At 37.1% G+C, this 11821-nt stretch overlaps 1 protein-coding gene across 1 annotated transcript in view; it reads right to left on the bottom strand.

The window, feature by feature from the left end:
* Positions 1-412: 412 nt before the first annotated feature.
* The window catches only part of col27a1a (collagen, type XXVII, alpha 1a), a 72639-nt gene continuing 61230 nt past the window's right edge, over positions 413-11821 (bottom strand). The window contains exons 42-61 of the mRNA XM_039681829.2: positions 10259-10315; positions 10115-10168; positions 9200-9253; positions 9048-9101; positions 8745-8798; positions 7831-7938; positions 7642-7749; positions 7015-7122; positions 6863-6916; positions 6245-6307; positions 5937-5990; positions 5822-5857; positions 5713-5730; positions 5571-5606; positions 4790-4816; positions 4626-4691; positions 4353-4521; positions 4114-4223; positions 3796-3996; positions 413-3325 (exon numbers count right to left, since the gene is read on the bottom strand). Of these exons, the coding sequence (XP_039537763.2) occupies positions 3179-3325; positions 3796-3996; positions 4114-4223; positions 4353-4521; positions 4626-4691; positions 4790-4816; positions 5571-5606; positions 5713-5730; positions 5822-5857; positions 5937-5990; positions 6245-6307; positions 6863-6916; positions 7015-7122; positions 7642-7749; positions 7831-7938; positions 8745-8798; positions 9048-9101; positions 9200-9253; positions 10115-10168; positions 10259-10315 (1578 nt within the window). The 3' untranslated portion in view covers positions 413-3178. The remainder of the gene's footprint in view (positions 3326-3795; positions 3997-4113; positions 4224-4352; positions 4522-4625; positions 4692-4789; positions 4817-5570; positions 5607-5712; positions 5731-5821; positions 5858-5936; positions 5991-6244; positions 6308-6862; positions 6917-7014; positions 7123-7641; positions 7750-7830; positions 7939-8744; positions 8799-9047; positions 9102-9199; positions 9254-10114; positions 10169-10258; positions 10316-11821) is intronic.

The following is an 11821-nucleotide window of genomic DNA, read 5'->3' as shown; positions in this document are numbered from 1 at the left end:
TTTTGTCATATTTGGGTTTTTATTTCTAGGTAACACTTTACAATAAGGTTTAGCTAACATGAACTAGATTGAACAATACTTACAATACTTACTAATCTTTAATGTTAATTTCAACGTTTACTAATACATTTTTAATATCCAAAATTGTATCTGTTAACATTATGCACTGTGAACTAACATTGACACATTTATTAACTAGTATTAATACAAATAATTAAACTTAAACATTAAAACGATTAAACTAATTCATAATTAATTAAAAAATATGTTTTTATAAATCTTAGTTAATGCATTAACTAAAGGTTATCATGAAAACAAAGATCTCTTTTTTTTGCCTAAATGAAGTGTAACAATTAGAGTTACGATGTCTGTATTGTTTTTATTAATTAAACAACAAGTTCAAACGCAGGCTTTGGTGTAAGAACATCTTTATTGGGTATGTAAGCATTAATTCCAATTCAGAATCCACATAGGTAACCGAGTACGGAAAACTGACACAAAGAACAATGAGCGAAACAGAGGACGTGTTCAGAGAGAGAGAGAACTGATTATGAATTTGACAAAGACGAGTTTACTGAGCCTTGAATTTGACAGTTGAATTTTCACAAACAGAAACTACAGAGCGATGAGGTAATCAGAATTCCAACATTCTGACATGGAACGTTCACATGTTTTAAAATTCATCTTAGAACCTTAGAAATAATATAGAACACAGTCCTGGTACAGTACGACTTTAGATTATTGTTATTATTATAGACAAAAATAAACAGGATAGAAAAATAAAAACAGATTGAAAAAAGTAATATATTGTTCTATGGAACCCCAAATTTACACATAAAATAAATCTATCGACCGTAAGAGCAGTTGGCATACGGATAATTAAGTTATCTGGAGAGAAACTCTGTCACAACAGAGAATTTGGTTAAAAAGAGCGCTTGTAAATTTAAATAACATTAAATTAGCAAAAGGGACTCACTGTATACATCAAAGCCGGCAGAATTATACACACGGTCGTGAAGAATAAAGGAACAAAAAGCTTCGAAATGCCGTTTCCATGTTTTATGGAACAACATTTCGTTCACGAGATTACGACCATTATTTGCATATGATAACATACACTTTCTGATGCCACTTAAAAAAAAAAAAAAGTATAGCTACTGAAATGTTTTCCCTTACAAAAGGCACTAGTTGATGTTTGAGCGGGTGAGGTGAAAGTACAAAACTGTTCTGGAACCACAGAGCTTATGCATAATGCATTCAACATGCTGCAAACACATCCAGATTAAACATGTATTAACTGACTTTTCTGAGCACCTTTAAAGTACACAATATTCACACTAACATCATAATTCAGAGTAACACGGGCACTAAACAAAAGCATCGACATCTTGAAGATCCACTTTAAAACCAGCTTCAAAATAGCACCATTGTTACCGAGACAAACCTTAAAGGCCCATTCACGCTAAAAACGATAACTAGAGTGCCGAAGTATAAATTTTGGATTAACTTGTAAAGATTATCTTGATAGACAAAACGTGTAAGGGTCACAACTCTTTGTTCAACACAGATCTTATTTTTTGCGATTTTTCAAAAGTCTATGGGGAAAATCCATAGCTTTTCAATCGAGGGAACCCATGCGCCGCTAACTTCCGAGTTGTCACAAAGTGACGTCATCACTTCGGCACTCTATATCGATAACTATAAGCGCGCACTGCTGTGTCGCCTGTCGCTTTAAATGATTGCGCTCTTAAGGCAGAATGGATTCTGATTGGCTGTCAATGTTTTTCTTGTTCATCAGCTGAAGAAAAAAAAAAAGTTTTTCGAATCATTTTCAACTATTTTATCGTTATCATCGTTGGTGTGAACGGGCCTTTGATGAGTAAATCTCGCGAAACCTGTTAAGAACATGTCCAAGTCATATTTTACCCAGAAATGAAAAGAAAACAATAAACTGCTGATATTTTGAGCTCAGAGTAGCCTACGTTTTTGAAACCACACAGAAAATAAAGAATACAAATTAAATTTTGCATAATGCAGTTTTAACTTTTTGCATTGTGACAATAATTTTATGACAACTGCACTTTTTTTTACTCATTGATGTAATGTTTCAGCAATTCAACATTTCTGTAATGATAATCTAAGCAAATAATAGCCTACGAATTACAAAAGTAAGTACAAAAAGGTGAATTATTTCCATATGCATTACTGTAAAAAAGATTTTTGCTCGTCACAAAAATGCCACAATGCTAATTTTAATTTTTATGCTTTCTTTTTGGTTGAAATATGACCCAGGCCTGTTCTCATGAGGGATTCACTCTTATTAACTACTTTGAACAAAACACACCCATTTTCATTGAGAAACAGCCCTTTTAAAGTGACAGGCGCACCTCGGGTGGGTCGTTTGATAGAAGAATACACCTTCACTTGTTTACTGATCCATCACACACACGCACGCTCATACACGCATAAACACACACACACTTCCCTGTCTGACGGAGTGTTAAAATGACACGAATGAATGACAACATCCCTGAAAAACCTTCCTTATTGAGATGCACATTAATATATAATCAATTATCATTTTTTCTTCGTTTTCCTATTGCACTTTAGCATTTCTTTTTTTACACGTGACAACATTAATATATAAAAGATCAGATAAACAATAAGTGTATATGTACATATAATACCTCTCAATGATCTTAATTCATCTCTTCAATAAACTTGATTCTTATTATAAAAGTACAAGTATTATAATAACTTATTATTATTATTATTTTGAAAGAGCGACTAAAAAGAAAACGAGCACCAAAGAAACAGGCTGAGAAAGAAGAGAGAAGAAGAAGAAGAAGAAGAAGAGAGAAAGACAGAGACAGAGGGTTTAGCAGTTTCTCCGGCCCCGGATGTCCTGAGTTTTTGTCCCTGCGAGATGATTGGCTTGTTTTTTTTAGAGGAATCAAATCTGATTGGACATCCATGGCTGGTAGGGGCGGAATTTCCTTTAGACTGCGGGAGTCTCCAATGCTGTCACCCAAAGCCCCGCCCACACCACCTCTTTCTGTTTCTGCAGTCCAATCAGTAGCTGAATACTGAAGGGGGCGGGCTGTAGGTGGGTCAGTGTGTGTTTGAGGAGCGCACACACACTCACAATCTCTCTCACACACACACACACACACACACACTATAGAAAGCACACAGGTCCGACTTCTAGGTGAAAGCGTGATGAGGCCGTTGTCTTCGGTAGGTTGCTAATGCGTATGACAGGAAGTAAGGTGGGGTCTGACACCCGGAACAGGAAGTCAGCATGTTGCCAGCGCCCGTTCAGTTGCTATGCAATAAAAAAACACACAATCAGTGATGCAACATGCATGCAAAAGTAACTCAAGTTCATGACTAAAGTTCAGTGTTGTTATTGTTACATTTAAATTGATTCATTTAGCTGACGTTTTATCCAAAGCGACTAACAATTGCTATGTACCTAAGAGGTCGCACGCCTCTGGAGCAACTAGGGGTTAAGCGTCTTGCTCAGGGTTTGCTCAGGGACACACATTGGTGTCTTGCAGTGGATTCGAACCTGGGTCTCTCACACCAAAGGCATATGTCTTCTCCACTGCACCATCACCACCCCCTAACTACATTGTTAACTACAACAAACACTATGGACCCTTTTCACAGACTAAGATGACACATTTTAAACAGTCATCATCATTGTATATCCTGCATTCATTGTCTTAAATTCCTGTACGTGATGCAAAGTAAAACTCATTCATTTGAGAGCTGTGTGAAGGGCACACTGACCCAGCAGGAGTCTGCTAACACGTCCGGCTCCAGCGGCTCCCCACTCCACGCGTGGAAGCGAACAGCGCTCTGGGACGGGGGCAGGGAGGGCGCGTGGCTCCAGATTGTCACGTTCAGGCAGTGGATAGTGATTCGTTGCTCTGCTCCGGCGCTCAGCAGGTGCAGGAAGTTCATCTGGACGCGTCCGACACTGAACTCCAGCTGCGACCAGCCAATAAAACAGCATCATTAACACTTCAACTTCTTTTCTAAACATATCCTCCCAAAGATAAGCATTAATGAAATAAAAATCTGATCTTGAAGCTGAATGCTACAGACCTTGGCTGTGCTGATGGGCCTGAGACAGGTGCGTCCACCACCGCTGAAACTGCACATCACTTCTATAGAGTCTGAGGAGCAGCCCAGGTTCGGGTCGATCCAATAAGTGCCTGAAGGAACCGGAACGCAAATATTTCAGCACAATTGAAATGCATTTAACAATGGTAAATGCTTAATTATTAGATGCTATTGGTGGTATTTAGCCCAGAATATTCCTTTCAGGTTCAACACACACACACCATCGTTGAGTGTATCCCGGCAGTCGTGCAGGTCCTTGCAGAGTCGAGCAGGATGATCTCGTGTGCCCAGCGGGTTCTTCAGACTGTGGACCAGAGAGCTCAGGTAATGGAGAGTCCGCAGGATCTCTGGAGCCTGATCCAACATCGGCATGTCCATCAGACCCCGACCCTGAGAGAACAGCGGGACAGCCTTTAAAACTACATATAAACACACACTCGTCCGATAAACAGGCTATGTCCTTTGTGTGTGGGTGTGTGTTTGAATGATCTCACCTCTATTTTCTGTGTGTTTGTCTCCCTAAAAACTGGCTGGGCCACTCCAAGACCGAAATCTTGTTTCTAAAACATACACACACAAGCAAACTTAATAACGCATATGTACAGAACAGCAATTAATGAATGGTAAATGTAAATATAAAGTTAGTGAATATTCTTACCATAGCCAGTGGGATTACCAGTGGACCCTGTAAAGAATCCAAATAATAAAACTATAATAATCATAAATGTATATGAAATATTCTAATATTATTAAAACATACTATGTATGTGCGGATTAAATTACTTTAATTTGGGGACAAAAATTTCCCCAAACTAACTGAGTATAATATGAATAATTTCAGGTTGGGGATATTTGTGGACACCTTCAATTTAAAAACAAGATTTTTTATGTTTTCTTAGAATTTAAAAAATATACAATTCTTTTTAGTCCGAAGTCACTTAATATTTAACAATTTTATTTATTTGACTGCTCTGACACTATTGGATGAGAACCTAAGGCCACGTTTACACAAAGCCGGTTATTTAGAGAAACGAATATTTTCCCCCTCTCCGTTTTCAATAATAATATCGTGCACACACCCGCATAAATACGCCGTCGAGCGTCATCATAACTATGCCAAACCTATGGGCGGCATGGATAAAGCCATGCAAGCCAATCAGAATCCTCAGAATCGACAAGAGAGAACCTAAAACGCCGTTTCTCCCAGTTCACACGACAACACATAACCGGCGTTTTCAGAAATCTCCACTTTGGCCAGAGTTTTTAGAAATAATCGTTTTCTGTGATATAAACGGGGTTTTCGTGTAAATGAGAGGCCAAACCACAGGGAAATATCTGCATTTTCCCTTTGTGTAAACGGGGCCTAAAAAGGATTCTAAAAAGCTGAAGTAATTCTGAAAGAGTCTAAGAAAAGTTAAAAAAAGAAGTGTGTGTTTTACCGGCGGTCCAGGAAGTCCACGCGGTCCAGGAGCGCCCTGGAAAAACACACAAATAACAAAGTTAGAAAAAGACAAGTGACTTTGAAACAAACACAAGCCAATGATAATGTGAAATGCAGTGTCTGTGACCGTAAAGACTCACTCGAGGTCCCTGAACACCCTGTAGGGAAAAAAAGAGTGTTAAAGAGACACCGTAAGATTTACTGTGATGTCAAGATCTGAAGAGAAAGAATGAATTCATTTCTTCTCACCACTTCTCCTTTGTTGCCAGAATCTCCTCTCGAGCCCTACAAAGAGACGCCAGAGGTCAGAGGTCAGACAGCAGAGAATACCACACGGTTCACTATAGAAGTGGCATATACTCACTGGACTCCCGGTAGGGCCAATCACACCGACAGGTCCAGCTAAACCCCCTCTACCCTGAAACATACATAGAAATATTACAATACAAACACTATTATATGTGCCATATGTGATCTATTGAGACAGACAGACAGACAGACAGACAGACAGACAGACAGACAGACAGACAGACAGACAGACAGACAGACAGACAGACAGACAGACAGACAGACAGACAGACAGACAGACAGATAGATAGATAGATAGATAGATAGATAGATAGATAGATAGATAGATAGATAGATAGATAGAGTATGTGTGTGTGTGCTCACCATGCTGCCTTGAGGCCCTTTAGGCCCCTGAATGCCTTTCGGCCCAAAGTCTCCTGGAGGGCCCTGAATGAACAACCCAAACATCAATCCCACATAAACAAACACACAAATACACAGCTGTGCCTAACCCAACATTAATGCTAGTGTGTGTGTTGTGTATATTGAAGAGCACTAAAGCCTTCATGTAGTGGAACATTGCGTGGCCAAAGACACCATTTGACTATCTCTCACTGTCAACTGTTTGTGTGGCTCTCATTGGTGGTCCTCATTTTTCCACAACTCTAGATCATCTAGTTAAACCAGAAGCATGAATGAATCTGAGTGAATTAGGAATGCCACAGTAACACCACAACTACACATGCTTGTCCTGTTTTATGAGCTCACGGCTTTGGGTTTCTGAGAAAACCTTAACAAAAATACACCAGTGCTTGTGTGAATTATGACGCTCTGAGTGTGTGGATGAAAACGTGTTTCCCAAAGGAAAGAACTCTTTGAGAAATGATAAATCTCATCTCTGTTTGTTTCTCTTGGGCAGACACACATGGACGATCACATTTCTGTTTTTCAGCAAGAAGAAGCATTTAATTCAGACTCCTGGCAATGTGTGATAAAACTCACCTTCGGTCCAAACATTCCTAGTACCCCTGGAAAGCCGGGCTCCCCGATGTCACCCTAAATCAGAGATTAATATTAATGTTTTGTTGCAAAATGATCTTTTGTAAGCTGGATGCAGTTCTCAGTTTATGGTTTTGTCAGGGTGTAGGACTCACATGTTGGCCTTTAGATCCCTGGTCTCCCTGAGGTCCTGGAAGCCCCATCCCTCCCTTAAAACCTCTCTTTCCTGAAGGGCCAGGGTGACCCGGAAGACCCCTCTCACCCTATTCATACGAACATATAATGTCAACATGACCCATTCAAGATAATGAACATGACCCATTCAAGATAATAACAGAACAGAATAAAATAGAAAATAATCATTTTGTACTTTTTTCTAGGATCTTAATTATAAATATGAAAATTAAAATGTTTTTTATTTTTTTAGAAATGCAAGGGTGTAATAAATAGGTTAAAACTGACAGTAAGTGACAGTTACTGACAGTAAATAGATTTAAATTTCAAATAAATTATATTATTTTGAACTGTCCATTCATCAAAGAATCCTGAAAAAAAGGGTTTCCTCAAAAATATTAATCAGCACAACTGTTTTTTACATTGATAATAATCAGAAACGTTGAGCACCAAATCCTCATATTAGAATGATTTCTGAATGTAACACTGAAGACTGGAGTAATGATGCTGAGATTCTTTAAAATATCTCACTGACCGTAAACTTTTGAACTGTTGTGTAAATCTATATCTAAACTGATTATTATTTTGGAAAAATGTTATCCTCTGACCTTTGGACCAAATGATCCCTGTGGGCCTGGTAAACCGATAACGCCAACCTTGCCAGGAGCCCCAGGTTTACCAGGCAAACCAAACTCTCCATCATCTCCCTGATCGCCCTAAAGGAAGAGAAAGACGCATGTAAACCAGTTCAGACAGATGATGGATCAGGAAACACAGCTCTCATGATGAAATCTTACTGGTGTTCCTCTGCTTCCATCTTTCCCTGGCAGCCCATCCATGCCGGGAACGCCCTCCTGTCCTTCTCGACCCACTGTTCCTTTGGGACCGGGCAACCCAACAACACCCTGAGAACACAGATCGATGGGCTTTTAGAAAGGAAAGATGTTTAAGCAAATGTACTTGTGATGAAGGATATTACGGTGAGAATCTCACAAAAAACAAAACATTTTAGGGTCATATTTCAACCCAAAATCAATGAAAATATTTTTTATAAGAATTCATTACACATATACATGTATATATATAATTATCTAATTAATATATAAACACATTTTAATTAACAATACAATATAAAAAAACATATATATATATATATATATAAGTAATTAAAATTATGCAAATTAAAAACATGTATAAATATTGTTATTATTATATATTGTGCAAAAAAGGCTGTTTTTTAAAGTCTGTATAGAACAATTAAGATTTTTTCCAGTCTTATTACTGTAATATGAAGACTACAGTACAGGAGTAAATAAATATTATTTTTTCAAAGTAAAATTGTAATTATACAGCATAGTTTTATTTTGCATTATGAATGCTTTTTAGTGCGGATTTTAATAATAATAATTATAATTTGTATTACTTAATCATTAAATATATGTACAATTATATAAATCAATTAAATATATATAAAATTACATTATTATCAGTAATGAGAGTACATTTAATGCAAAATTGTTTTCCACATTTATTCATTTGGCAGATATCGATCAATTAGAAATGTATATATTATTTATAAATTAATGAAGTATGTTTAAGACCATTACAAGTTTTCTATTCTGATAACTGTAATATGAATACTAGATGAAATCATTAAAAATTTCAAAGTACAATTGTAAGTACACATAATTGTAAAAGGAGTTCCTCTTACTGGTGACCCTCTGCTGCCACGCTCCCCCAGAGGACCCTGTTTACCCTTCTGACCCTGAAAGTCAACAAAGCTTGTGAGAAAAAGAAGTAATGCCAAGGAGAAAACCACACACACAGAATTAATCGTATACAGCATGAACATACACACACGCATCTAACCCATATTGCTGAAGTATGCGACAAGGCTCTGATTTCTAACACATGTTGTTTACGGCTGCTATTCCAAAACATAAGTAATGAAATGTGAATTTCTTCAAACCATATGCACAGACAATAGCACACACACAACCGAGCATATCATTACCTGTTCTCCTTTGGATCCTTTGGGGCCTTGTATTCCACGTGGACCAGGATTACCCTAAATATGCATTCAAAGAAATGAAAGAACAGGTGTTTGTGTGCATGTTTGAGAGTGGCCACATGTGTAATCATGATCTGATATCATATTATACGCACAGGTAGTCCAGGAGCACCAGGCTTGCCTCGTAAACCATCGACACCTTGCTGACCCTGAATTATTACAATAAACCAAAAAAATGATACATAACAAAAATAAATGATATATGGAATACTACTTAGAACATTTAAGAAATTAATCATTTATTTATTTTATTTATTAATAATAAATATATTTAAAAAAGAAAAAAATGTGGTGTTTGCTCATGCAAATCTTGCAGTCCAATCTGAACAAACTCTTAAAATATGAGCAATATTTATAATAGTATAATAGTGACATTTTCCTTAGCAATCATTACTTATTAATTCTATATACAGGTGAAACTAGAATTAGAATATCGTGCAAAAGTTAAAATCCTGATGATTATGTCTTACAGCTTATGAAAACCCCAAATTCAAAATCTCAGAAAATTAGAATATTACGTGAAATCATTAAAAAGGATTTTAAATACAGAAATGTCGGCCCTCTGAAAAGTATAATCGTGCATATGCATACAGTTCTATATACTAAATATATTTGTTTCACCTTTTAATTTGGATTATCGTGGAACTTTTGCACGATATTCAACATTTTTTGAGTTTCACCTACATATCCTGCTGTCCACAGTTCTACCATTTATCTATTATAACACATCCATCTCCACTCAAACCATATTTTTGCTGGGGGAAGTTTTCAATCTAACGTCAGCCTAAATCAAAACAATGGTCTTCACTGTAATGTGATTTATAAAATATTTGACATTGTTGAGCCGATAACCATATAAAACAGCTTTCATTCTCAGTAAGCAGTTCTTAATCTGTTACAGGAAATGGTCAGATGTTGGTGTGTGCCGACGACACTCCAGTAAACTAGCAAATGTGCTTCATATGCAGGAAGACAATAGTGTGCTTTCTGGGTAGCTGTGTGTATCTCACCACGTATCCTGGATCTCCCGGTTCGCCCCGGTCTCCTCGCTTTCCAATTGGACCCTGAAAATACACACAAACACATGATGTTGTGAATATCGCTATTGAATTTAGAGGAAATCTGATTTAAAAATGAAAGTAAGAGAGACTCACTCTGAGTCCTGGTGGACCAGTAGGACCCTCCACCTTCCCATCATCCCCATGTTCACCCTAAAACATTACATAATGGAAAACATCAAATGATTATAGAAAACTGTGTGTCTTCATATTAATGGTCAATACTCAAAAATATGGTATATTTTATAGAATAAATTTTATTTGTTAACTTTATCTAACATGAACTAATAATGAACAATGAATTCCACAGAACTATTAGTCTTAGCTAACGTTCATTTCAACATTTACTAATACATTTAACATGAGTTAATGCACTGTGAGCTAGCATGGACAAACCAAACAATACTAACATTGACAAAGATAATTAAATGTTGTAAATTATACAAATATATTATATTTTATAATATAGTCAACTAAAGTTAACAAATGAGACCGTATTATAAAGTGTTACCAAAAATGTGTATAAAAATTATAAATGATACTGTTTTTCAAAATCAAATGGTGTTTAAAGGTGCCATCTAACATAATAAATGTTAGACTTACTCCATATTCCATAACAGATGGGGGCAGTATACCTCCAAAAAATGACTTGTGCTCCTACCATCGCGCATGTTATTCAAATCATTTGACATGATAGTAAAAGGTTGGAAGACCGCAGTTTCACGTGGAACATTTGGAGATTTTTAGAGATCAGAGACTCAATGAACTAAACACTAGAGTGAACTAAACTAAACACTATGAATCTCAACACTAAATGATGAAGACCGCCTCATAGATCTCAAAAACAAGCTGGTGCATTTCGACGGTATGGGAAAATAAAAGCTTGGGCAATTATTTGAAGTTTATGGTATTCGTTTTGTTCATATTACACTTTTATTGTTAGTGAATTAATTCGACAGACAGCATTCGCTGATGTTGATCAAGCTAGCGCCGTGAATTCACCGTGAGACACACGCAATTGACACTTAGCAAGCAGGTTAGTTAAGCTCTCAGATTCTGTCAATTATATTACGCAATTCAAAGAATAAATACCGTTTTGGCGCTTGTACATGTTACACTACAGATCCCTAGCGCACATGAACCGATCGTCTCTACTAGCTGGAAAAAGAACATGAACTCTGTTGAAAGATACAGTATGCTACAACTTACCAAAATGTATTCCTCATGCATAATGTCGACCAATCATTTTTTGAACTCTTCCCTGAACTGAAATGTAGTAGTGGGCTGTATTTCCACACGACTGACATCAGGTTCAAGTACACACACACACACACACACAAGCCGGCGCGAGCGCGACTCACTCGTGTACTGCAGTTTGGCTGGTGGTAACGTTGCCCGTCCGCATACCGCCTCCCATGGCCGGAACTGGTATTACGATACCTGCCGGGCCGGGGCTAGTAATCTAGCATGCTAATTCAGGTTAATATCTCGGCAGCACTATAACTTGTCAGTTTTTTAATGACATCTTTGCACTTATTTCTTCTCATTCTTTTGATGCGTGTAGCTCATTTTTCGTATATTGTTACCTCAATTATTACATACGGCACCTTTAAAAGGCTCTGTGAGTTAATATTATTGTATGGTTTAGGTATTCAAGTC

Source organism: Pimephales promelas, chromosome 19 (genome assembly GCF_988280905.1).
Source record: "Pimephales promelas chromosome 19, fPimPro1.hap1.1, whole genome shotgun sequence".
NCBI lineage: Eukaryota > Metazoa > Chordata > Actinopteri > Cypriniformes > Leuciscidae > Pimephales > Pimephales promelas.
This window is presented reverse-complemented; position numbering and strand designations above follow the sequence as displayed.